Source organism: Oryzias latipes, chromosome 21 (assembly GCF_002234675.1).
Source record: "Oryzias latipes chromosome 21, ASM223467v1".
Lineage (NCBI taxonomy): Eukaryota > Metazoa > Chordata > Actinopteri > Beloniformes > Adrianichthyidae > Oryzias > Oryzias latipes.
The window spans coordinates 22,761,595-22,789,234 of NC_019879.2; the positions used below are offsets into that span (position 1 = coordinate 22,761,595).

At 38.4% G+C, this 27,640-nt stretch overlaps 3 protein-coding genes across 5 annotated transcripts in view; 1 reads left to right on the top strand and 2 right to left on the bottom strand.

Moving 5' to 3' along the window:
* The window catches only part of pde11a (phosphodiesterase 11A), a 48,350-nt gene extending 43,144 nt beyond the window's left edge, over positions 1-5,206 (bottom strand). The window contains exons 1-2 of the mRNA XM_004081931.4: positions 3,304-5,206; positions 2,893-3,051 (exon numbers count right to left, since the gene is read on the bottom strand). Coding sequence (XP_004081979.1) covers positions 2,893-3,051; positions 3,304-4,092 — 948 coding nt within the window. The 5' untranslated portion in view covers positions 4,093-5,206. The remainder of the gene's footprint in view (positions 1-2,892; positions 3,052-3,303) is intronic.
* Positions 5,207-6,652: 1,446 nt separating this feature from the next.
* LOC101165110 (cytochrome c iso-1/iso-2) lies at positions 6,653-8,201 on the bottom strand. 2 transcript variants are annotated; one of them, XM_020712900.2, is made up of 3 exons: positions 8,054-8,201; positions 7,315-7,493; positions 6,653-7,208 (listed from the first exon to the last, which is right to left on the bottom strand). In XM_020712900.2, exons 2-3 carry the CDS (start codon positions 7,484-7,486, stop codon positions 7,063-7,065), a joined length of 318 nt encoding a protein of 105 aa, XP_020568559.1. In that variant the 5' UTR covers positions 7,487-7,493; positions 8,054-8,201; the 3' UTR covers positions 6,653-7,062. The 2 variants fall into 2 exon arrangements, with proteins under 2 accessions (XP_020568559.1, XP_004081820.1); XM_004081772.4 differs by having other exon boundaries at positions 7,315-7,491; positions 8,051-8,200.
* A 6,517-nt stretch (positions 8,202-14,718) lies between these two features.
* osbpl6 (oxysterol binding protein like 6) overlaps positions 14,719-27,640 on the top strand; it is a 50,957-nt gene continuing 38,035 nt past the window's right edge. Inside the window, exons 1-2 of one of the 2 annotated variants that reach the window (XM_023950705.1) lie at positions 14,719-15,073; positions 25,535-25,765. In XM_023950705.1, the coding sequence (XP_023806473.1) occupies positions 25,622-25,765 (144 nt within the window). In that variant the 5' untranslated portion in view covers positions 14,719-15,073; positions 25,535-25,621. The remainder of the gene's footprint in view (positions 15,074-25,534; positions 25,766-27,640) is intronic. The other variant, XM_004081932.4, reaches the window with a different exon arrangement.

Genomic DNA, 27,640 nt, shown 5'->3' on the forward strand with positions numbered 1-27,640 from the left:
TGTCACCAAAACCAATTCTGTCCATTTCTGACTCGTTCAAATAAGCTCTGCTTTATGTTGTCAATGCAATCCGTTAAAATGTTTTGTGAGCTCTTATTTCCCAAACCCAAACATGTTTTCCGGAGCGATGGAGATATATCTGCAGGTCATCGGCGTAACAATCAAAAAAGACATAATTCCAATGACAGGACCAAGAGGCAGCAGAAAAGAGCTGGACCAAGGATATAACCTTGTGGTACCCCACAGGTCAGAGGAGCCACAGATGAGGAGGCCTCACCAATCGTGACTGAAAAACTTCTCCCTGTTGAATAAGCATAAACTGTGCCACGAACGCCGGCGTGATGTTCTAGTCAAGACAGGAGGACAGTGTGGTCCACTGTATCAAAGGTTGCTGTCAAAACCAATAGCACCAAAGTGACAGGCTGTTTGGCATCAAAAGAACTTTAGCTGAGCGGACTCTGTGCTGTACCAAGATCTAAAACCTGACTAAAAGACCCACTCCAATCAAAATAGTGTTTTTAATATGTTCATGTGGCATTTTTCTGATGACGGAGGACATATATAAAGAAAATTAAGCTTAAAATTGTATTTCTGAGCATTTCTTTATTTAAATAATTGTGAATCAGGAGCAGACAAAAAAAGCTGCTTGGAAAACATCACATTTGTACCAAATTAAATGCATCTATACTGATGCATCTATTTGCAGACAAATAGATCCATGTACATCTTTGTTTTCTTCATCCGAGCTGGTACATGGCTCCAAACTTTAGGGCTGGATGGCTCCAATATTGCTCGCCATTTTTGTTGCTCCGCTAAATTGTTAGGTTGAGGTGTGAAGGGCTGTAAGCTAGTGGGAGAGAGTGTAAACAGATGGGTGACAGGAAATGGGGTTGGGCTTACTCCGCACCAACAGTCCTGCCCATAACTAAGAGGTAAATTTCTAATGAACTGCTGCCAACTTTGCAGCAACTGTGTCCTAGAAAACGACAGTTTTTTTTTGTTGTTTTTTGGCTAAAAATGGCATAATCAATTAATAGAAGACCACTGGGAGTGCTTTTAGTTTAGAAGATTATGAATTGATGTTCTTCTTTTTTTTTATGAATAAACTGACATTATAAACAACTAAATTGCCGGAAGGGAAAAATCTATATACTTTATGAAATTTACATTTCTAAGTTGTTATCCATGATTTTAACTAGAATTTTTAGCTTGATAAGGGACTGTATACTGTGCTAAACTGTTTATTCCAATATATTACTTTAAAAGCTGAATATTTCCAGAAAAAAATGGATCCATAAATGTGGGTCACAAAGCAAAACACTGACTAAAAAGAGATCTAAAAAAAATATTTCTCTTGGATTTTATTATGTTTATCTTTACTGCCGGAAATTCAGAAGTGTTACAACACTAACATTAATAAACTGTGACAGTTTGTGGCCCTGCCATGCCCATGCACGACTAAAACCACAAAGCAGTGTCTGAAAAAAAAGAAGGGAAAAAAAACAGAGTAACATCCTTGTAATGTCACACATGAATCATAAAGCATAAGCATTACTACAGGGTTCTTCTTTCCACTGTGATTCAACACAGCTGAGAGTGAAGACTTGCTAGCAGCTCTGTGTAGCTGCAGTCAGGACTCACCAGCTCTTAAAAAGGGAGGATCATTTAATAAACATTAGACATATTTTCACTAAAAAAAATTCTCAGTATTAAATATTAATTCAAACATTTTTTTATGGATTTTAAATGTCTTTTACATGACACTGGAGAAGGACAACAACCTTCATTTAACTCCAGGAGGTTTGATTCTGGTGAAATATGTCCTAAAGTTGTAAATGTGTGGAACCTAAAAATAAAGTCAGTAATCTTTGAGGCACATCATTGCCTTATGGGAGGACATACAGAGCTCACAAAGCAAAATCAGCAAAAATACCTGACTGGCATTTTTTGTAGAGGATGTATATTTCCCTCATCAGCAGTTTCAGCATGGACAGGTGGTTGTGATTCCTGTCCCCTTCCACCGTAAGCCGTGCACTTATCTGAGGTAACCAAAAAGCCAACAGGCTGGTGAGAAGAACAAAGGCATTCTTCCGTTGCACGCAGGTTTGAAATAACCTTGACATAAGATTTGATGGGCAACAATTTTAGATGTTTTCTAAGAAAAAGAAAAATGTATATCAGGAAAAGCACCCCAATTTGTTGGAGAAATTGTAAACTGGAAAACATCTTCAATTGTCTTTCTCAGTTATGTTCCTTTTAGACTCATGAGGTAATAACAAAATCAAACAACACCAAATGCAGTCCTTCAGATTTAATAGCTTGCTCCACATGTTGTTAAAAATTAAATTCTTGATGTTTTAGATTGGTATTAAAATAAATCCTGATGGCCTTTTTTTGCCCTTCATTTTTATCAGAATTACTTTTAGTTTATGACCTTCCCTCAGGTCCTCAGGTGCAGGTCTGCTCCTGGTCCCCAGACCATTTCAGCCCTGTGGGCCTTACCTGTGGAACACGCTGCAATGGCTTCATCCACTGTGAAGATTTTTAAGATAAAAAACTTAACACACACCTTTTTTGCAAAGCTTTTAAGTCCTGTTTTACATTTCCTCATGTTTAATTTGATTTTATGGACTTTTTGCTGTAATGTGTATGTGTTTTTTTTTTAATTTCATTTCTACTACAACTTGTATTATTTATTTATTCGTGTAAGGTGTTTTGCAGCAGGAAAATTACCCCATAATTGTTTTTTTTTTTTTTGTCAAAGGGCTTTAACTTGGAAGGCACATCTATCTTTTCATTCATTTTTATGCCATTTTACAGCTAAGACAAATCATTTCACGTCCACAAAGGACGCCATAAACTCCACATATTGATCTGTGCTGTTCAAGTTACCTTCTCATCATCTTCAGTGAAGAGCTCTCCATTTGAGGTCTTGTTGATGGCCTGAGCGACTCCAATGATCTCCCCGTCACTGTTGTGAATGGGCATGCACAGAAGAGACTTGGTCTTGTATCCTGTCAGCTTGTCAATTTCATCACTGAACCGTCGGTCCTGCAAAGGTTCAGAGACACACAGTCAGCGTTTGCAGGTGGTTTTCTTACTTGTTGACAAAGTCAAAAAGAAACTTTAAAAAATATGAAAGAAAGAGGGGACTCCAAGTGCAATAAAACTGTATTAAATTATAAGACAAGGTCAATAGGACCTCAATATGGACCATGAGTCCATATATATAGAGGGAACCTGAGTGTCTGAGTCTTTCTGTGACTCATCCATATGCATGCATGCACAATAAGGAGCAGGCACCTGATAGGCGTCAGGAATATTCACTGTCTCTCCATGTTCAGCCACATATCCAATGATTCCTTTCCCCCAGGGAACTTGAACTTCATCTGAGTTCATGGAGATTAAAACCGTGGTACCTGCGTGGACGTCAAAGAATTTGGACACTAGTGTTTTCTTGTTGCCAGTTCCCTCCACTAAAAACAAGGAGCAGCGGTCAGCATCGACCATGATGCACACAAACACCAGGATTTTGTAGCTCAGACTCGTTAGATCCAAGTCGTTGGAGATGTCTTTGACCAGCTCCAGGAAGAACTCCCTCTCGTTGTGCTCTTTGAGGTAATATTTGAAATCCACGGCCGTGGATGGGTACTGGGGGATGTTGACCCGGGACTCCAGCAGCGCGCTCAGGATGTGCGCAGTGGTTGGAGGCAGAGAGCTGGCTTTCCTCAGCAGCGCTCTCCTCCTCATGCTCGTCAGTGGCTCCTGCGCCCGCGAGTTCACGTGCTCGTCATACGTCCTGTTGGCGTTGATGGCCTTGGATCTGGCGAAAGTTTTGCGCAGCTCCTTCTGAGAAGCCCTCCGCTGCAGACCATCGCATTTGCTCGCCCAGCTGTCCTTGCAGGCGCTGATCTTCTCCTCCCTTGGTTCGGCTGGAGCTGAAGCAGCGGGACTTTTGCTCGGCTGGTGGTTCTTCAGCCATTTCTCCACCATCCCATAATCCCCCTTTCTGTTCAGGTAATCCTCCAGCAACTCGGGATGCGAGTCCAGAAAACTTTCCACGTCAGAGAACACCATGTTTGACACTGCCATGTCTGTGCTTCCGATGTTCTTCAGTGAGCCCCAGCCAGAAACTCGCGCGCAGAAAAATCATCTACGAGGCTTTAGCGCAGGTTAAAGTGGAGACATGTGCAACTTCCATGATGCGTAATGCTGGAAACAGCCCTGGAGACGCATATTCAGTTTCCACTTTGTGGAGAGATGAGCAGAGACTCCTCTGGCGCAACAGCAGATTCCTCCACAGCGTCCACATCTCTCCCTGCCGCCAAGACAATCAGGCAAAAGTGGATAAAACGCAAAGTGAGGCGCGTCATGGGCGCAGGAAGCTTCGCGCAGAGCAAAGACCGAGCTTCATGGTCGTGTGGTCCTCTTGTGTGCAGATGATGCTGGCTGTGGTTGGCTCGCTCCCGCTTCGTCACGCTGTGGGGAGCTCGGGGTTGCTACAGCGCGCAGCCCTCTGGCCATTTGAACTGTTTGCCCTCCTTTATGCAGGATGATGATGATGATGATGATGATGATGATGATGATGATGATGATGATGGTGATGGTGATGATGCACACAATGGTGCATTTAACGATGCTTTTCGAAATCTACTCAAAAGATGTGTGCTGGTAAAAATGTTATAAAATAAAATGCGTTTTTAAATGTAATATAAAAGCCTTAATTCAGATTGAATGGTGTGTTCATGCACAAATGCTATAAATGTCAATGAATCAATGAATGGTGGATGAATGAAACGACATTTCTTGTACATTTTACACTTTAGCGTCAAATCCCATTATAAAAAACACAAATCTTGGTCAAAGTAATTTTTTGTAGGGATGTTACCGTGACTTTTAATGGCATAGACGTCGCACGCACCTGCAAGAAAACCCAGTGTGCAGTTTCAGAGAAATTTGATGCAGATGCACCAAGAGAACACTAGAGGGAGCTAAATCCCACAAGCTGAGGTGTTCATTCAGTTTCTTTTTTTTCTTTTTTACAGAAATGTCTCGTTCTAACTTAAATATATGCAGTGCTCTATTTATGTTTAACTTACAGATTATTTCGTATAACTTATACTAATTCAGAGAAAAAAATTGTAAAGGTTTGGTAAACAAATCTGAGAGAAAAATGCTGTTTTCAAGCAAACCCAGTGTTATTTTGTTGTTGAGGCTTTTTTTTTGCTACTTCTCACTGTACAATGTCTACCTTTTACTAGTGACACATGCAGAGGCTTGTCCTTACTCGATGGTTCCTCCTCTTCCTCTTTGGATTCCTCCTGGGGGTATCTAGAATCCTGGGTAAAAGCATATTCACAGCTTCTGCTTCACTTAAAGTACAATCAATGTCTGTGTTTTTCCATCTTCTTCATGGGAGGTTATAACGCCAGTTTAAAGCAGAGGCTCACCCTGCGTTCTGACAGATTTGCTGTAATTTTATGAGGATGTGGCCAGTTACACTGCAAACTATACTTGCAAAGATTTAAAATCTTGTTTCAAGATATTTTACCAGGTTTTAGGTCTTTGCTCTATATCTTTCCAAGCTTACTCAAAATCAGTTTTTTTTCATCATCATCAAATTAAAAGCTAGGATCTAGAAATAAGGAAACTATTGGTAAAATAAGTCAAAATCCCTTTGCTCCATGCTCTTGACAATAGAAAAACTTGATTGAAGACTAAAAAAACTAAAATTACACTGTAATTTTGGTTCAAGTTTAAGGACGTCATTTTAAAGTTTGGTGACATTTGTCATTATTTTGGAAATGAAAAACAATTAATGTTCTAAAATAAGTGGTAGTTTTATGCGGGTTTATTAAGATGGGCCAAATAAGCTGGCATTCTCATCATGTTATTTTGTTCTAGAATGGGTCTTTTCCACTTTTTACACTAGTTTTTTGTCACTGTAATCAAAAAGAAATACAATTAAGTGTATAAAAACTTAAAAAAAATACAAACCATTGGTTTAATAACTAGCTGCATATACTACTTATTGGGCTGTACAACATTCAATTTAAAGTAATTAGCTTATTTTTCCCTTTTTGATTGCTTGTATGGAATTCCATGTTTCTAGATATTAAAATTTAGTCAGATTTAAGTAAAAAGGACTTTCTGCATGGACAGATAACTTTTCTACTTTTTAGTGGTTTTATGATTGGTGTTCTTTTTCTTTTTTTTAGGCTACCGTCTAGTGTACCTTTGCAGCAGTTTCTTTTTTCAATGTTTACACTTTTGTTACCTTTGCAGTAATGACTTTGACCTGTTCATCTTTATTTCCATCTGTCTCTGAATCCTCTGCATTTATTTGGTCCAAAGGTTATAAAGATATTGTCACTGCACATCCTGGTGGTGTACTAAGTTCATGTCAAACCACAGTGTTTTTTGCAAGCAGGGAACAACTGAATATTTCCAAACAATTAGTGCAGAATTGTTAAAATGCGAACCAGTCAAAAACCCTTTCAACTCAAGCTACATTTTCTATTCAATTTATTACAGAAATAGGACTTTAAGTGAATTTTACAGCGTTTTGACACAAAACAGACAACAAAAGTGCTTAAAATCCAGACTAAAGTTCTAAAATCTGAAAAGTATTGACACAAAAATCCACACAAACTGTGTTTACAGCTTGTTTTATTTAACTTGCGAACTTAACAGACGTAAAGCAAAGAAGGCATTAAGTTAAGGAATGGAATGAGGATGAGTCACTGCTCGGGAGGGATTTATAACAGCTCACACATGCTTCATGTTACTCATTCTGAATTCACAGTATGCAGACTAATTTATGGTAAAAGCCTTCGTTAAAAGCTGGATAAATTATTTACTGAACAGCTGAAGATGTTTGATATCAAAAATAAATCTATAGCCACAAAACATAAGGCAAAACTCACTGGGACTGGTTGCCCTTTTGGTTTGGTTTGACAAAGGAAAAAATGATAATGTTATATTGTGTCAATTGGATTGTGGTCTCCTTATCAGCCCGTTCTGATTTAAGATTAGTGAAGACAAAAGAGCTGGAGAGGTCCCCTATGAAGTTGCAGATTTGAGGTATGCGATCAGGTCAACTCGCTCATTCTTCTTTTTGATGCCAGCGAAGATCATCTTTGTCCCTGGGATGTATTTCTTCGGGTTCTCCAAATAAATCATCAAGGTTTCCTCATTCCAGATAATGCCTGAAATAACAAAAAGTGGAAGTGTATGAGAATAATGCTCATTTATCCTGAATGATCGTTTCAAAACTTTAAAAGTTTTGATCTTTTCCAAGTATTTGACACTTACCCTTGCTTTTGTTGGCATCTGTATAGGAGTAGCCAGGAGCCTGGCCAGTCTGACGCCCAAAGAGGCCCCAAAGGTTGGGTCCCACCTTGTGCTTTCCACCCTGTTCAACAGTATGACACTGGGCACACTTCTGGACAAATGCCTTCTTGCCCTTTTCAATGTCTCCAGTCATGTTTTCTAAGAAGGAAAGCAAATAGTGTACAATAATTGAATTAGAAGAAAATCTGTATATTATAAAAACTAATCAGATTATATCGTGATTGAAAAAGATGACAATTCCCCATTTGGCCACTAGGGGGAGATGACCAAGTTACACAAGTTTTTTTTCAACTTCCACTTGTAAAATAACTTCGAATTACTTTCAAATTTACCCGTACTTTGGCAATACATTTCAAAACAGTACTTTCTTGTGATTTTTATCTGGCGCTGAGATAATATATTAGAAAGATTACAGCTGTATGGCCTTAAAATGACCGTTATTCAAGGTCAAAAGAAAGGTTTTTTAAGGTACATTTACAAAACAACCAAAAACCATTACGTCTGAGTATCTACCGTCGTTTTTACAAACTTTTGGTAGAAAATATTAAATCGTTTTTGAGTAAAACAGCCTTTTCTGACTTAGGGCACGTTGGATCATCATGTAACTATTCAGGAAACAGGTTTATCCCACATTTCTATTCAAAAACGGAAATAAAACTCATAGTGGAACAAGTTCGAAGAAAGAAGACAGTCCTACCTTTTTTTAGATCCCTAACGCGAAGTTTCGTAGGTTAAAACAACTTTTTTGGCTCGCCGTTTCGGTCTCCTGCCGGCTTTTTCTTCTTCTTCTTCTTCTGTCGTAAAAACGGAGGGGAACGTGTGCTTCCGTCTCCCGAAGCTACTCCGGACTGCACGTCATTCATCACGTGACTCGTTTCATCATGTTCATCCCTTTGGTCTAAATAAAGGTTGGTTGAAAAATGTCAAATTCACTCAAAACAAATGTGTTTTTTTCCTTAAATATCATCTCGGGCCTATTCTACAAGCAAGGGAAGGAATATTTTAAAGTGTAACTTTTGAAATACAAATTCATCCATTCACACTTATACCCTTATATCTGTGCAGGGTAACAGAAATGTAAAAACCTACATAGTTACTGTTTGGTGAAGGCAGAACCTTAAATAAATTACCAGTCCATGCAGAGCCCAGAGGAAAACAGTTTAACAATTCACATTAAATATTATAATAATAATAATGAATCTGCTTTTACACCCATCTGCAATTATCTAAAATCTAAGGACATAATTTCAGAAAAATGGCAAACATTTTGAAACACTTCCTTGATCTTTGTCTCTTTATTTACTGTTTCACTTTCTCTTCAGGATTTTGTGCATTTCATAACACGTCTGGGTTATCTGCAGGAGTTTTAGCCTATACATTAAACATTTTGTAGGCTTTTATGTCATCAAATTCGTGAATGTTTTAGTCCATGTCTTGGAATCGAAACAAAGATTTAAAATAGTATTAAAAAGCAGTGCAAAGTTCACAAATCAACATTCTCTGCAATTATAAACTGGTGTTGCATTGTTTGAGTTATTGCGTTGTAAAAATATGAAGGCATTACATTAATTTTCTATAAATGGCTTACTGTTGATATGAACAAGAAACAGATCTACAAATTTGCAGCCCAACCAAGAAAGGTGCAAAAAAAACCTGTAATGACCCAAACCCTATATATCAGTTAATTTAATTCCAAATGTTTAAAAAAGAAAAGAACTATAGGAAACACATACATTAGAGTAAATAGTAAGTTATAGTTCGTACAATTTAAATTTATTTTTATTTTTGTTTGACAAAACCTCCCAACAAGCTAAAATTTTCATTTTAGGTTTAGTCACTTTGTTTTAGCTCTATGGTTTGTAAAGAATATTTTTACATGACAGGTAAATAATCATTTTGCTAACTTTTCTAATATTTTAAAACACATTAATTTTTAATTGCAAATGCTAATACTTTTTTTGTTAACAATTCAGAATGTGAAACACTTTCAAACATCAATAGTAGAAATTTGACCCAAAAAAAAAAACACCTCTCATATTTCAATAAATCCCCTGAAGCCATAAAATGTTTGAATTTTGAAATTCCAATTTGGTATAATTTAGATAAAGAAAGTTCTTTTAAAACTTTAACGTTATCCTGTTTCATTTCTTTTTGCATATAAATAAGTAGAGCAGCTCAATCAGGTTTAAAAGAAACCTGAGCGTTGAACTTAACCGGGCACAGGCAGTCCTCACCAGCGCGTACATGGGAGGAGACTATTCAGGCTGAGTCACCAGGAGCTGTTACAGTTGTTGATTCTGATGTTTAATTTAACTTGTTGCCAGCATAACAATGAAACACCCCTAGGTTTTCTTAAAAATGTGATATTCATTTGATGTTGACCCATCACAATCATCTCATCTTTCACCAGTAATGACTCTTGTGTTGTCAATCTGGAAAGAAAGAAAATAAAATTACTTGCTTTGTGAGACAGATGCTCAATAAAGTTTATCAAAATAAATGTAAATTCATTTTGGTCTTTCGTTAAATAAATGTGACAACTTTAACTCTTACTTTAAAATAACATTTGTTAAAAACTTGTTGGTTAATTTTTGATTCGGCCTCCACTTTCTCAACATCTTCATACAGGAGGCAAAAAGACAGTTAGCGTGTTTATTTTTGACCAATTACAGATTTTTTTGTTTAGGTCTTGTGGTCGTCAGCTGACAAACAAGGACATTCTGTAACATTTTCTAATCCGGATAAAACTATTTTCAAACGTCAATTTTAAAACGAAAGGAAATGACAAATCAGAGATTTGAAATGACAGTTTAGGTGACGTGTTTCTAGTATTGCGCTAAATCTGGCCGATCTGGATGCCACAAAGCCAAAAAAATTAAACCAACACTTGTGTCCATGTCTAAACCTGTTGGTTTAAGGTCAGAGGAGGACACAGAGACCAACCAGCCGTGAAATTCTAATAATCATATTAGTGGACAAAAAAAATGAAAAGACAACTTGAAGCTTTTTTACAACCCAAGCAACCTGACTGAAATGGAGCGGAAAATCTGGTCTTTTAATTACCACAGGGAGGCGGAGTTGATTTTAAATATGTTGTGGGCGAGCAGGTAGATGAGTGAAAAGAAAATTACAGGTCATCACATGTGGCTGGTGTCAAAACAAAAGGACAGAAAGGGAAAGAGAAGGAAAAACCCAACCAATATAGCACAAGGAAAACGGAGAGAGAGACAAGAAAAGAATAAAAAAGTGGCAGTTTGTGGTCAGAAAAGAAATCTTATTGTTTGTTTAACAAAAAAGATGAAAAACTAAGATGGCACACAGTAATACATAATAATCAGATGCACTTGCCCTGTCATCAGCAAATATCTGTAATGCAGCTTAAGTTTTAGAAATGTGTTTATCAAAAATATTCAGAGTATGAAAGGGTTAAGTTCAGCAATAATAAAGCTAATTTACTAAGGTATTAGATAGTAAATGAAAAAGTTAGAGCTGTTGTCTGCAGAAACTTTCAGGATTTGTAAAATGTTTTTCAGTCGCCTTTGGGTTGAGTTTACAGCTTTAAATCTAGCATTGACCAAAACTTTGGCTTTTTTTCATGATTTGTTAAAAGAATACCCCAAAAAAAAAATAGCACGACAAAGACACACGTTGTGAAACATACTTTTAATAAAGCCGGGTGAATGTTGGAGTATACATTCTAGCTTCTCTATATACTGGACAGCTCTGTAGTCTTTAGGGTTTTCTGTTAGTCAGGAAAAAGCTCCATCAGGAAAGGAGGAAAACTAAAACAAAATGTTTAAGGTGATACAGCAACTGAAAAAAAGATCAGACATGAATAGAAGCAGAAGTACAGATCTCAAGTTCCTGCCTGAAGCACCATCCTGAAGAAAATGAGGTCAGAATTCTTTCGAGCTCTGAGAACCCAGAGAACGTCGTACTTAGAAGTCCCACCCAACTCAAGTTATGGGTGTTAAACAAGATTCTGCAAGTTAGGGATTTACAGTTTATGCTCTTGTTTTAACACTCTGTTGTTAAGGTTCTTTTCTCAGAAGCTCCATTCAAATCCAGTATTTTTTTTATCATTGATAAATTCTAACATGAAAGGATGATCATCTATCCCATTTTAATATAAATGCATTTATTACCTTTGTCTCTGCTTAACTGAATTTTACCCCTAAAATACAGTTTTATGTAAACTGACTTCACACAAGAATTATATGTTTATTGTGAGCACTTTTCCTTAACAAACTCTATATTCAAATTTATTTAAAGAATAAATTATTGAAATTAAAGCCTATTCCGCCACAAAATGAAAATGAAACCATATCTGAAGTCAGCCCAGTTTGACATCTTTTCTCTAAAAAATGGCCATTTTTGAAACAATTTTGTCCACAAGAGGGCAGCGTATCCTGCTGTTCCAGGAATTTAGCATTATTTGCACGAGACCACTGCTTGTTTTAATTACATTGCTTGAGAAAATTAAAGCAGATAATAACATATTATTGCAAAAAACAAACAAAAAAGTTTTGGAAAAAGCTTAATAAACGTTTTTTAAAGTTATATGTGTAAACCCATTTATAATTTACAGTAGAGGGCATTTTGATATGATAATCAAATAATATTTGTTTGTTTAGAGCGCAAGTACATAACATTTACTAAATAAGTATTTTATGTAAGACACTGTCCCACTTAAAAAAAATAAAATTCGATAATATTGAAAAAAGAATTCATGAATTTTACATTTTCCACCATGATAAATGTTTAAATAATCAGAGTTGCAGCATTTGAAATGCAAATACAATGTACAATTATTTGATTAAAAATGTATTCCAGAAATAAAAGGACAAAATGTAAAATTATTTTCCATCACTCAGCCAAACACAAGTAATATTTAGAGTGTACATTTTAATTTTAGATACTGGGTTTTAAATAAAGTTTTGCAATGTGTGCCTGCTTTTTACATCTGAGTATCAGGTGTGGAAGGTTACTATTGTGTCAATGATGGATGTAACATCTCCTTTCGCCTGCATCCACACCACAGCAGCCACAGAAGAAATTGAAGATTGAAGAGATTGAAATAAATTCCAACTCTCCCTGAAGGAACCGGGTTGAAAATACTTGATTAGGACATCAGTCGGAAAATTAGTTGAGTCCAATTTCAAGGGAAATTCTGAAGGCAAAAGGCCAAAGTTAGTCTGTGCCACGAGATCATCAATGTCCCAACAGAAGCCAATCAGTACATGGATAGACCAGGATTACATTTATGTTCAAATCATACCTACGGAGGTGAAATGTTAATGCACTTGTGGTAAACAGATACATCAGATTCAGTTGGTGAAAGGCCAGTCTCTTGGACCGCTCTCAGCACATCAGTGAGGACCAAAATCTGAGCATTGAGGTTTACAGGATACCCTCTCACACTCACCAATGTCATTTGGCTCCTACCACCCACTAAAACATAAGCTAGGAGTAAACGACACAGCTCTGAAGGAAAAAAAAAAAAGTATGGAAGCAACTAACAAAGAAAACATCCACATAAACACTGTCCTCCCAGTCAAAACCTCTGAGCCAAACCCAGTTTAGGCTACCAAAGTAATAAGATTTTAGTCAGTCTTGTCATGTCCGGATTGTTGACATTTTCATCTGCTCACATCACACAAAGGCATTTAACCTTTTGCCACACCTAGTCTAATGCAGTCAGCACAGAAATAACCTAGATTCCCCATCGCCTGTTCAAACTCTGGGAGCTACTACAATAAGCAGTAAATTTCCTTCAGATTAACCTTTAAAGTCAAGTTTCACTGATGAGCAGAATCCTGTGGATTTGTTAAACTACATTACATGAATGTTAATATCTTAATATACCTCTGGCTCATCTTGTCTTCTCTTTATAACTTTTTTGAAGATAAACACAATTGCAAAACCCATAAACAGGTGCATCCAGAAATTGTCATTAAACAGTCTGAGTCAGTCTGAGTCATCATTATTATGTCAACCACTCTCACCAATTAGGAGTGACCTTGTTGGAAATTCCCAGACCCAGCACTTGAAAACAGGCTTGTGAGAAAGTCAAACATTTTGAACATTCGCCATGAGACCACCTACTTTTATTCAGGCACCTGATTGGCCAGGGCTATAATTTGAAGAATTTGCACTATAGATAAAATATCTTGAAACAAAATTTAAGATGAACAAGAATGTGTTGAAGAAAGGTAGCAGAGCTAGAATGGGTATTCTGATAAATAGAATGACTGAATAATAGCTGTTTATTTCTCAATTGAAATTTATGGGAATTTGGCTTTCGTAGTGCAAAGGGGAGGAGTCACTCAGTCCAGTTCTTATGTATAGTCAATGATTTAAGGGTATTGGGTTTTTTTCTTTTGCAGGGGACTTCCAAACAAGTTCAGTTTTGATTGGCAACAGTAATTGCCCTAGAAACGTGACTCAGACCATTCTGACTGATCACAGTCGACTGGCTCCAAATGACGGGGCCCGTCTAACAGGAAAATAGCGACTGACTTGGCTTCATTTCTCAGGATGCATTTTAAATGGGTGACGTCACACCTGCTTTGTCCAGTGAAATATATATGTCTATGGCAGGGACATGTGCTGTGCATTGACTGTATACGAGAACTTGACTGAGTGACTGTGATGCTACCCATAGAATATGGATTACTTCAACCAAATTAACTCAATTCAGTTGCATTTTTTTGTGATAGTGACTCTGCCATGTTGGAGCCAGACAACGTCAGTAAGCAGTAATTAGGCCGACTCGATCTGAGTCACCGTTTCTATGACAACCACTCTTGCCAAACCGGAGTCAGCTTGTTGATAGTCCACACCCCTGCAACAAAATGCGCACTGTCAAACTTTTTGAACAGTCAGTATGGGGGCCGGCAGGCACAACGTTCATTTATTGGTCAGCTTGAATAACTTGCACATAAGGAAAGTAATATCATAAAAAAGGATTAGCAATTTAAAAAAAAACAGGTAGTAGAGCAAGAATTTATGCTAACAAATATTTAAAAAATTAAAAAAACTAACAAACGAAAAAATTAACAAAAATGTTCTCAGAAGAGAGAATTATTCATCAAACAAAAAAGCACACATTGTTCCAATGTTACACGGATGTACTAATATTTTTCAATTATTCATAAAATTGAAAAATGTCTATCATAAATTCAGTAAATTTTGGTGTTATTTTTTTACTCTGCACTGAAGTCAATGTAATTCTGTTGTTTCTTTGCTGTGACGTGAGCTGTGCTGGCGACTTTACGCCAGGAGAGGGCGCGCGTCCCCAGAGCTGATGGGCCATTAAACTCCTCGTTCCAGTCTTTGACTCCACTTCCGCCTTTTCCTTCTTGCCCGCCATCCGCCAGAGCCGGGTCCATTTCGTCCATTTCTTCCCGCTCAAAGCCGAGCTTGCTGCAGGGAGGAGCGAGCGGGGTGCAGTTGAGCCGAGCATCACAGCCCGCATTCAAGGAAACGGGCGCACACAGCACTTTCCCCCGGACTTCATCTGATGTTTTAGCGACCCCTCAACGCCAGACTGCAACATAAACAAAGAAATACCCCACCCGTTCGGGCTCCTATGGAGGCTGCTTGCCTTTAAGGAACTGGGAACCTCAAAGCAGTCCGACCAGGGAGACCCCCCATCAATTGTTTCCTGCGCCAAGAAGAAGAGCTGTAGAGACATGGTTTACCCCTCCGCATCTCTGTGGTAAGGCTTTACACGTTATGGCTAAGTGTGCTAAACTGCGGCATTATGACAGTGTTATGCTGGTTCAAGGCGCAGTCAGATTAGAGCTCCTCATCCTTTTTTTTTTTTTTTTTTTTTTTTGCATTTGCATTTGCATCCCGCCTGAATCACCGTGGGCCAGTCAGACACGACCACATCTCGAGGCTTGACTTAGCTAGCTGCTGCTAGTTGGGGTTGGGTGGTGTTGCAGGGTCCAAACATCCCCCAGGCATCTTGATCTGGAGCATGAAACCATGGATGCTTCATTGAGTAACTCTGAGTTATGTAATGACATCTTTTATGTCTTCTTCCTGTGAGGATGAGGATGCAGCATGGCCGGTGATGTCCCCCCTTTCTCCATCCTCCATAGGTTTTTGGGAACAGCCAGCTAATTGAAAGTTGGCCAACTTCTGCCCCTCACAGGGTTGCTCCACCCCCACCCCCCTCCACCCACACCCCCCTCTAGCCTCTTTTCCCCCCAACTGAAGGTCAACCTGTGACTTTGCAGTCTTTCAACATAACCCACAACATAAATTAAAGAGCAGCAATGGAGACTGGACGGAGCAGTACTCTGTCACTGACGTGCTCTTTGAGAGACGCTCCTTTGATCGTCACTGATTATTGATCCTCTAAAAAAAAAAAAGCTTTCCCACACTTACTGACTGTGCTTATATACCTGCAGATCTTAAAGACGCAGTCAGATCAAACCCATGTTGTTTTTACTGTTTTTAACATGTTCTTGTGGCATTTTTTTTTGATATATTAAGAAAATTCAGCTTAAAATTGCAATCTTTGTTTTCCTTGTCTGAGCTGACATCTGGCTAAAAACTGTACGGCTGGTTAACTCCAAAATTGCTCCAAATGTTTCGTTGCACCGGTGATGTTAGGTTGAGGGGCTGTAAGCTAGCAGAAAAGCGCATAATCAGAGAGCTCTCAACAATGGCGAGGAGAAGGGGGGTGGGGTTGCTCCGCACCAATGGTCCCGTCCACAACTCAGGGGTATATTTCTAATGAAATGCTGCCACTTTACAGAAACTATATTCTAGAAAATGACAGTTATAAAAAAATGTCGTCTAAAAATGGCATAATTATAATTAAAGACCACTGACAACATTTTTAAAATAGAAAAAAAAATGATTGGAGTGGGTCTTTAAAAAGGACAATAGAAAGCACAATAACTGTAATTATTCAATCTTATTTAGGGTTGCATCAATCAGGAAGTTTATGGTGATTTAAATGAGCAAGCAGAGATAACATTTACGTCTTACTGATTCAGATTCAGATAATTACTTTTCACTTTTCAAAATAATAAACTACTCTTGTGTTGATCAATTAAGTTCTTTTCTTTTTTTCAAATTTTATTTCCTGAAATTGTTACTCTTTTAAGAATTTTTTTGGATGTTCTCCTAACTTAATAGTTAGCTTGAAACAAATCCCCCCCACCAAAAAAAAAAACATTAAAGCTCCTTTTTTTTAAATCCTGTAGTGGGAATTCTACGCCGTCCTTTTCTGACTCATCAGATCCGGGGGCTTTTGTATTGGATGGGTCAGGCAGTGTCCTCCCACAGCACAATTAAATCACCAGATGAAGGCGTCTCTTCCGGGAGAAGTTGCTCACATCCATCCAGTAAACTATAAAACACCAGAACTCGGCCTAGAACTGCAAATGTGTTTATGTATCCCTGATTTTCACAATAAAAGCACTCGACAAAGTAAGAAATGAAGAAAAACTTTTTGACACATCAAGGTGAATATGAGAAGCCATGACCATGAATGTAGACATGTGTGCCTGACATCATCCTGGGCACACATAAGCCTTAAACTATTGCAGTGTGCTGCTCAGCGGTATCAAGGTGATGTAATGTGTGCTGTATGGGACAAACTGGCTTTGCCCTGTAGGTGTTGCTACAAAAAAAAAACAGAAAAATAACCCAGAAACTGTAGGAGGCTGGCCTACTTAAAAGAAATGAGACTGCTGACTGCTAGAAAAAAAAAAAAAAACCACACCGGATCTGCATCCATCCCACCCGATGTTGTAGACAGTAAACAGGTCGAAATAAATCAATATTCATTATTAGCCAGCTGTAAATTCAAATAATCCTTTTTCTTTATGAGCCTGTAATATAATAAGACAATATATTGTCTTATTATATTGTCTGTTGTCTCCTTCTAACTCTACAACAGAGGGGAGGATCAGCTGGCTGCTTCACTGTGGTCAATACTGTACCAGAGTGTTGTTTGGACGCAGGGACAACACTAACATGACTTTCATTTCACTCCTGTTATAGCATAGCTGCCGTCAAGGTGCCATATTCCCTGTTGTAAAGCTTGTAGTGCCTGGGGGAGTGTTCTGACGCAGCGATGATACAGAACAGAGTCACTTCCATCCCACAAAGCATAGTATACAACACTGGATCATTTTGGTCTTCACAACTGATCCAGGTTTTTGTCCATGTCAGTGCACAGGGTTACTAACATGTCTCAAGTCTCTATCTTTTTAAAATTTACATTAGAAAAACCTTTTTGTTTGTAGGGCTCTCCCTGCCAACATGTCAGGATTTAAACTTAGTTATGTGTGTGCTCAGTCTGCAGCTGCAGCCTTGCTTTCTGCTGAAGAGGGATCTTCCTCCTCTCCTCGTCATTATTTGGCTGATAACCACAAACGGGACGGACTTCCCTCAGCAGGCACGTTAATGTTGGGAGTGGGGTCATCTGGAACCCAAAAGGCTCGGCGATGAACTTTTTTTCCCCCAAGGATTTTTGATTTCCACTGGTGTAAATGGCAGACATGAAATCCTGTCCACCGTTGTGATGGGAGGGATAACACGTCAATGTAAGGATGGGGTCATCTGGATCCCACATACTGTAATAGAACAAGAGTTAGAAATCGAACGATTCAAGTTTGACAACACTTATAACACGTTTGCCCAAAAAACCTTTCATATGTTCTCTTCTTAATCAAAGTTTTTGCTTTTGTCATTTTTCTTCTACTCAGCCAATGACTATACTCTTTCTAATGATAATGTCCAAGTTCTCATAGATTCTGATGGTTTTAAAAACCACATATCTGTGACACAACTCTGTGACACACAACAACTTCAAAGCTAAAAACTTTTTGAAACCTTTCTGTTAAATTTTGAATGAAAACACGGCTAATGAGGGGGGGTCGCTGTCGTTCCCGTGTTATAAACAGATTATTACAGAGGGTTGGTCAGCTTTATTTCTGCGGAGAGGTTGCTCTACCTTTAAATCTTAGTTTTTTATTTAGGAAATCACTCTATGTAATATAGGAGCATTAAATTAGGTTAAAATAACTAGTTTTATTATTTGTAAAAGACATTCAAATTTTTGGTGCAGAAGTTAGTTTATCATCTGTGTGACAGTTGGAGAACAGTGATCTGTTTTGTTAATTATTCTACTGGGTTAGTTTTGTATGCACCCTCTTTAGATATGACTCACCAAACACCCCATACAGCAAAAAAAAAAAAAAGAATAATAACAGATGGAGCTGTCTTTAGCCATGATAGCCAGAAGTAAAAAGGTGGATCACTGGACTGGACCCTTGGCATCTGGGGGCGTGGTTTCTACATGGGCTGGGACTTGGGGTTAGATTTGGGCCAAATCTGAATTCTTCCCCTACCCCTACGGCTTTTCTATATCCCTACATTTATCCCTACAAACGCAGAGCTATGGAAAAATAGTGTCTCCGAATTCGGACGTTACTCCCACTCGATGATGCCGGTCTGCTATGTTAGCACGTAGCTGCTAGTGCTAGGAAATGCATAAAAACACTGGTTTTATAACTTTGAAAAGATCATTCTAGAACAGAAACTCATTACTTACATGAAATTCTAAACTTCTGTGCATCAGAGCACATCCAAGTGAAGAAAAGTGCTTCACACCCTCGTGGCGGAGGGATGCGGCCCTTAAAAAAACTATTTCAGACAACCCTACCCCTCCAAATGCCTCTACGATTGAAGGGTTAGGGAGAAGCCGTAGGGGTAGGGAAGCAATTCGGAATTGACCTTGAGCTTTCACCTTTATGCCGTCCGGGGGCTCTTTTTGTGGTCTCTCTGTCCTGTTTCTCTCTCCTTGGGGGGTCCAGGAGGTCCTGACCTCCTTGTGTTGAACTAAAAATGGTAGTAATAATAAAAACTCTCAATAATAAAGTGGAGTAACAGGAACCCAACTGTTAATATAAAATCTCTCCAAAATAGACTCTCAGATTCTGTTGGCTCAGCTGCTGCACAGAAACAAAAAGGAGGGGAAAATAGCCATAATTACCATCCTCCCTCTGCTGTGCCTTACACCTAAAAATTCGCTACAGCTTTTGCTGTAGAAATAAGAGGTCAGTTCTAAACAAACCTGAGCATTAACGCTGATGCAGTCAAGTCAAACCTAAGAACCCTTTTCCTGTTTTTACTTTGAGCTTTGCACATTGTGACCTTGTGGTGAGTTTGCTGGAAAGATGAGTTGCTGTTTTGAGACTCTTTTATTCTGGGAAATTGTTCGCACTGACTAACGTCCCGACTGTTTGGAAATTACCTTGAAGTCCTTCACAGATTGTTGGGCAGCAACAAAGGCTGCTCCAAGATGAATGCATTTGTCTGTTCCTCTGAATATTGTGTTAACACAAAAGTGAATTCTCCAGATCAGCAAACGTCCAAAGCTCCTCCCCCTCCTCCTGTAAGGTGTGCTTTCTTTGTTAGCTGCAAAACACTATAACATTTTCCCTACTTAGGTTTATATTTAAAGCCATAAAAACCAGGAATAATGTGAAGGTTTCTGCGAACTGTAGATGTTTTGGTAGTCAGTTGTTGTTTCTCATGTACAGATTATAAAAGGAACAAAAAAAGACAAATAAAAGCAGAAAACCACATTTATGATAGGTGACAAATTTAAGTAACCTTAATCCATTTTACAGTCTGAAAAGTCTTTTTTTTCCCCTTCACTGTATTGATTGTCAGCTCTTTAACACGTTAGTTCTAAATTTCCCAAAGCAATGGATTACCCTGGAATGACTCATGGGGGTTGCATTATATTATACTGAATACACATCAGATTATTCAGTGACCTTTCACCTGAGGAGATTAACCCTAACAAAACAGGTATATTTATTCACAGGATAAAATCAAACATACCTTTCTCTTATATAAGGCGACTAAAATCATGGCACCACTAAAAACCTCTAAAAACAGCTCTATAGGCTCCATTTACAAAAGTGTGTGTGAATTTGTGCGTAAAGCGTTGCATACGCCCAAATCTAAAAAAACAAGTGTGGATGCAAAAAAACATTCAGGTTTTTAAAAGTCTGCTGCCTCTAAAAATACCAGCCTGAGGTCAGCTGCTCATGCGGGGTCTTCCTCCCACAATCTGCTCTCATTTATCCACAGAGAGTCCATGTTAATTAGAAACAACTATGGAAGCATTTATTAGCAGCTCTGGTCACCCAGTTAATAGAAACAGATCAAGGAAATGTCAGAAGAGAAAATAAGTCAACCTATGAGTACTGTTGCGTCTTGGGACGTGGCTCAGACATTTGGAAACTGGATCTTAGCTCATCCTTCAAGTGTGACATCAATATTTCCAAAATTTTGGAAACACCTTTTCTTGATGGGCAAAGTGCTCCATCTTCAGCCTCATGGAGTGATCAGTGCGTTTTCAGACCAACATTGACCTTCTTTTGCACACATTCTGTTACCAATTTACCCAAGAAGTATACTTTTTTGTAAAGTGCTGTATTTATTTATTTATTTGCCTTTGTTAATTGCAAAACATATTAAAGTATGTAATATCACTGGTTCCAAAATAAAAGCTCTGCTGACAAGGTTTTTCTATTGGGAATCCTAAAACACAAACTGCCTGTTATTGTTTCCCTACGGATTACTTGAAGTCGTTTTAATTATTTATTTCTAGACTTGAGACTTAACTTTAACTTTACACAGAGTAATTACCAAAAAGGAGCATCTCTATCAGATTTCCACCTGCTTTTTGCAGATATTCTTTGCTTAGACTTTAATAAATGGGGCCCCAGGCCCTGACAGGAGGAAAGGCTTTCGTTTTCTTCTTCAGTTTTACACAACTTGTAGTGTTACACAACTGCTTTTGCAATGCAACTCTTTCCTTTTGGCAACTGGGTTTCCCCATTTTATAACACCTTTATAAAGAGGTCTGAACATCTGGAGAGTTTATTTGATCCTCAGCAGCTTCTGTTCTGTTCTGTTGAAGTTTCAATCTTTTTTTTAATTTAGTCAAAATTGAGGGAGTGTTTTCTTTTATTGTGGCTGATAGATTTTTGTGTCTGTTGATGATGTGTGTGTTTAATAATCTGCTTAGTTGATTCAAAATTGGGACGACTTCCTGTCATTTCGAAGTGTTCAGGAAGTGAGACAGGAAGATCTTCACACAGATGGTTGTTTCACAACTGAAGGTTTCTCTTTGGGCTGACTGAGCTTGAGTATTTATAACAAAACTAACTTTTTGTACTTTTGGTTAAAACCAGACACACAAGAACGTTGAGACGATTTTCAAACAACAGAAAGATTACAGAGACATTGAATATTACAGAAAAATCTTAAAAACATGTCTATCGTGTCTTTTGTTTCTTGTATAAATGTCTTGTTTACAACAAGAGATCATCTTCACATCTTGTTGGTCCATAACAGTTTATCTGTTTTAACTTTTTGTGCAATGATGATTTGTTCTTAGCTTTAACACGTTTTTTCCCCCCCATAATTTCATAAAAGTCTGTTAAAAAAAAGTGGTTTAACATGACCGGTGTCTCTGCATCGTCTTCATGGCATCCATACCACTGACTTGTCTTTCTGCTTCAAGGACCATAATAACTGTAAATGGATTTAGAACAATAAGCTCATGATTAATCCAGACCTGATCACATGTTCCTCGACATGATAACGACTCTATATTGGAGCCGTCCTGCTGCAGCAGTCCAATACTCTGCCTGTATCTGTCAGAGCTACTCCTGTTGCTCACTTTGTTATCATTTTATGACATTATTTGCGCATAAAGCTCATTTTAACAATATTTGCACCTAAATAGGGGTGTAAACACTTACAATAGAAGTCCAGTATAGTATTTATTACATTTTTATGTCCACATATAAGGATTGTATCCTCAAAATGCTCCAAAGTCTTGCCCTCAAAACTTGTAGACTTACTTAACATTGCAAGCACTTGTCATTTCTGCTCTTTATTAGGTCAAGGAGAGTGGATCCATTGAATAGGCTGAGTGGAACGCAGCATCATTCCAAAACTACCCTGCTTGTCCTGCGGTGGCTTACATTCTCGTAGGCTTAAGACCAAGAAGGGCAGGGATGATGACGTTGTCATCTGAATTATAGATTATAGTGCGTGACAGCACAGTGCGGACACATACTGTAGTGAAGAGGAGCTGAATAGAAGGTGTTCCCCCACACACATGGGAGAACCTAACCCAAACAACTCGTCTGTGTGAGCTGCACACAGTATGCTGCAGAAATAAAAACCGTCTGCGGTGTGACATATCACTGCCTGCTGCTGGACTCTGATAATACCATATTTTTCAGACTTAAGTTACAGAAACAGTTGTTATTTATGAGGATTCTTCAACTCAGCTGTACTCTGTACTGCTTTCTAACAGATGACGTGAGACATTTAATAAGAAAGCTGACAGGATTAAAGCAAAAAAAAAAAGTTATCAAAGGAAAAGAAAAGGTCATCTTCTGTGTTTCCCTTTGTGTCTCTGTACTTTCAGGTTTTGTGTTTTTTTTCTTTTTTGGTCATTACATCGGTTGCAGAGCTTAACTGCAGAAAACAGTATGGATGTCAGCGTGTGAAATGACTAATGATGATAATGAGCACTCCCTGCTGCTGTCGGAGTGGAAGGTTAACCAGAGTCTGAAGCGGACACGCGTGGTTTTACCGGTCCCTGTCAGGTCTTCAGCAGGGTAATGGCTGTCAGGGGGGTTATGGTCATCTCCATAGGTTTGTTTAATCTCAGAGGAGTCTTTACCTCATTTTCCTCCTAGTGTACCGGTAATTAGATGTTCAACAAGTGAATCACTGCCTTCTTTAGTTTGTAATGTTTTGCAGTTACTGATTTCCCCTATTTCCCATTTGTACCTGGAGATAGGCTTTATCAATTTTCCTATAAAGCTGCTTCTGACAAATGTGTATTTTTTGTTTTATAAAAACTCGGCTAAAGGTGCTTTGAAATCTCACAACGTAGATTTTGTGGCACCAAGGTTTATTATCATTGAGGATTGTTCAGTTTAACAGTCTGTACAGTTGGTTTGTTACACAGCTCCTCTGAGAAGTCTAATAATTCAGGTTTAATAATACAAAAAAAGTTTTTTTATTCTTTGTTCTTCAGTCTTGTCACAGCGGGTTTTTATCATGTTTTACATGAAAACAGGAATCCACTATTACAGTAGAATAAATTGGCCCAGGCCATTTGAAAATTGAGAAAATGTAACAGCACAAAAAAGGTACAAAACATGGGACAAAGTTGTGCTGCCTCAGCTCAAACAGTTTTTGAGGCTCTGAAGAAGGTGGATGATAAAAAGTGTGCAGAAGTATTGCTTTTTCTAATGTTTTAGCCTAAAAACGGCAAAGAATTGTTTTCCTTTTTAAAGAAAAAAATCACATCAGAGCGTCTGAGTTATAGATTCTAGTCAATTTCATGGTTGTGAGTTGGTTAAAAAGCCTTATTTTTGTGTGTGGTCACATGATGGTGATGTTTGGTGAGTCTTCCAGCTCAGTGCTTTTTTGCCAATTTGGCCAGCTATGACATCAGCAAATGTTGGCCAAACAAACCAGCCTGACAATCGAAGCAACACACCCAATAAAGATGTTTTAGAGCCTGAATGATCACCTGCCATTCATAAAACCAGATTTACATGGCAGATGTTCACCCCAGCCACTTGCAGGTGAAGGCAGGGGACACCCTGGACAGATTGCCAGTCTGTCACAAGGTCAAGGAAGCCTGGGAATTGAACCCAGGTCACAAGAATGGGAATCTTGCATGATACCACTACACCAGCGGCGCTGCCATGGCAGATACATTACAACATGATGGTACATTACAGGTTATAAAATAGTCAAGTTTGTTGAAATTCACCTCCAAAACAACGGCATGAACAATTTTATTTAGCAGCAGAGTTTTAAACGTTTTTGTAACCAAACTACAAGAGTGTTTCTCTCTATATCTCACATTTACATCATTGGAGTGAGCGGGGACCAGCCCCCTGTCGCCTACTCGGTGAACTGACTTGGCTCTAGTCGTTTTATTTTGAAATGAGCCTCAGAACTAGAAGTCAGAAGTCTGCTTATTGCAGACAGTTGATTGATGACAAGCCTTCTCTGAGGCTCTGATGCTGCAGCAATCTACAGCACTCTCTTTGGACATTTTTGTCAGGGAGTTGAAGTATGCCGTTAAAGTGGGGCATGTTTTTTGGGTTGTTTTTTTGCAGTTGAGGAGATGTAATGAAAAGTCTTAAAGACCTGCTCCAATGAAAAACACGTTTTTTGTGCGTTTCTAACATGTTGTAAAATCTTACTACAATAGAGAACATATATAAAATCATTTAGGTTTAAAACTGCATTTCTGAGTACTTCTTTATTCAAATCGTGGTGAATCAGAAGCAGATAAAAATTGCTGTTTGAAAAAAGCCCTTGAGACAGGCCAAGGTCTCACTGCTCCGCTCCATTTTGATGCATCCATATGCATATTTGTAATATCCTAACTTGAGGCATGCATTTGTGAGGTCAAATGATCATTTAGGTGTATGTGTGGACAGCAGTATTTTGTGGTCTGAATAATCCAGGAACTAAATAGATCTAGTTCTTTTTCCCTTGCATGTTTCATTATTTTGTTTTCTTTTATCAAACAAATGAAGGCAAAAATGATATTTTGGTTAAAAGGGTTAGTAACATCTTTCGCCTATATTTGTCAGTCAAAACAAAAAGGTTGATGCTAGGGGGAGTGGGTTCTCTCAAAATAAACAGCTTCTGGATGAGGGGTCAGATAAAAAGTGAATGATAAAAAAACATAAGAGTAAGAATTCAGCATTTTAGGGTCTAACCTTGGAGCTCGGTCTGGGGGTCGGCCAAACCTTCATTCATTGGCTGGAACTGGGTTCAGAAAGAGCCTCATGCGGCCTTGACATTTGTTACCAAAAGGGGCTCTAAAGTACAAAGCTTTGGAGCTGCTCCACCAAAACTGTCTCGCTCCACATTTCTGTCAAAGAAAGTCCTCAAGAAATCGGTTGATTCTAATAGAAATCCAGACAGTTTTGTAGAGAAAATCTGCACTCTGGGCCACATTCTTTATTCACCTTGCGATGGGGTCAAGATGCTTCCATCTTAGGAGCAAAGAAACTCTATAACTCAGAGAGTGAAGGATGGTTGTGTGTCAGGGTGTAACTTTCTTCCTCCTGTGTTTCAGAGGAGCATCAGCCAGTGAGGATGTGTCAGAGGATGCTACTGTTCTGCAGGGTCCTGTGCTGAGTGAGGGAGGTCAACGACGCCCATCATGTCCCATCATCCCTACCAGCGCGGTCCCCACAGCCGGACCATGAGCTCTGAGGAGAGGAGCTCTATACAACTAAACAAGAATTCCACACCAGTTCACAAGAGCGCCTCCTCCTCTTCCTCCTCCCAGCGTGACAGCCGGCAGGTAAGGCTCTGCTGAGAAGAGGAATCAGCCAGCTTTGAAAAGCGAAAATTCTGTAGAAGGCACAACAAATTACAATTAACCATGGATTATTTAATCCTCTAAAATGTTAATTAGAAAAGGTTAATGAGCTTTCAGCCTAATGAGACCTTATTAATTGATTAGGTGACTGTTGTTTAGCGAAAGCGGCCTTAATTCCCTGGTCACCGAATGAGATCCCTGCGTAAACATCAACAATGGAAAACCCTCTTATTTCGCAGATCACATTAGTGCTTTTAGCCAAAACCCCACATTGACACTGCTGAGTCACTGTTGCAGCAAAGAAACAGGACACTGAAACTGGAGTCTTTCACAGCCTTTCCATCGGCACAGCCTTATGAATATTTCATAGGAGACAGGCAGAGGGTTGGTGCTCCACTGAACATGTGGCACCACTAGTGTGAAGAGTCGGGCCTGTTTGAGACGCAAAAGGCTTGTGCTTAAAGAAGATACCGGTAGATAAAACTACAAATGTCTCCTTCAGGATTATTTCACTTAAGATTTGTGTATCCTTGTGCATTTATGTACCCTAGATTCACTTTATTCACTTTGATATTGTTTTAATGGTTTTCTTAAAAAAATGTCATTCAGGGGTTCTGGTTGGATTATTAAAAAAAAAAAAGCTCTGGGGATGTTTTTTGGGAATTTTCTCTTGAATTTTCATATATGGAGACTCTTTAAAGGGGGGTGGCTTTGGGTTCTAGATAGATAAACTTTCAAAAATGCATATACTGCTTTTAATGTCCCCTTCTTACACTAAACAAGATTCTTCTTTTTTATGAGATCACCTGAACAGAGGGAAAGTTTCTACCATCATTGAGCTAAGAGACTCATCTCCATGCCTGCTCTACCTCTGCTAACCCCAGCACAGACTCTGTGCCTTAGCACACATGCACATTGACTTTTCGCTGCCAGTTGGACTATTTGTAGTGCCTCTTTTAACCACATAACACCCGAATTTCTTTCTAGTCATGAAAAAAAACTAATCTATGGTTCTGCATTGAAGTAGATGCTAAATTAGGTAATTTTGGAGCCAAAGTGGTTTGATGCCTGGTTTACAGCCGATGCTTCATATAGCCAATACTTCTCATTATATTGTAATTATTTTATAATATTTTTTCTATTTTTCTATTTGTGCCTTTTTATTGTTATTTATTTTTCTGCATGTTTGCGGAAAGGACAGTAATTTCATCCTTGCTGTATGATAAAATGTATTGCACATTTGACAATAAATAGTTCTAGAAAAGTAATACATAAAAAAAATCCCAGACCTCCAGGAAGTCAGCAAATCAGGAAAAGAAAAGTAAATTAACTGTGAATTAGAATCTTAATGGTTACAGTGGTTTCCTGTCAGGGTTTGCAATGAGAGGTTGCATTGCTTTAGTAGGCCAAGCTAAATGTATAGATTTGCTGTAAATTGCCTTTTTTTTAGCCTGAGGAATCCATCTATACATACAGACATGTAGTTTAGCGAGTTAATTAGCTTTAGCTGACTTTGTGTTCATTATTTTAAATTAAGAAAATATGTGTTATTTTCAAGCAATGCTCTGTTTAAATATATTTGATAAAAAAAATCATGGATACTAAAAAATAAACTTCATTTGGATTAAAGTGCCCTGTGAGCGACTCAGCAGGATCTGCAGACGAATAAAAATGTTTGGTTGATTCTTTGTGAGGTAAATGGAAGAAACGTTGTTGAGATGAAATAACTGCATGATCCTCCCAAACCAGTTTGACATTGTTGAGCCATACATCTTAATTTAAAAGGACAAAACATGCGTGCAGAACATGGCTCAAGCTAAATCATACTCGTCCTGTGTTAACTCCCTGCAGCACCTT

Excerpts from the sequence above, each read along its gene's own strand:
- LOC101165110 (XM_020712900.2), bottom strand. The coding sequence starts at position 7,486 with ATGACTGGAGACATTGAAAAGGGCAAGAAGGCATTTGTCCAGAAGTGT. Across the intron at positions 7,209-7,314 it reads AGATGCCAACAAAAGCAAGG|GCATTATCTGGAATGAGGAA; the intron begins GTAAGTGTCAAA and ends TTGTTATTTCAG.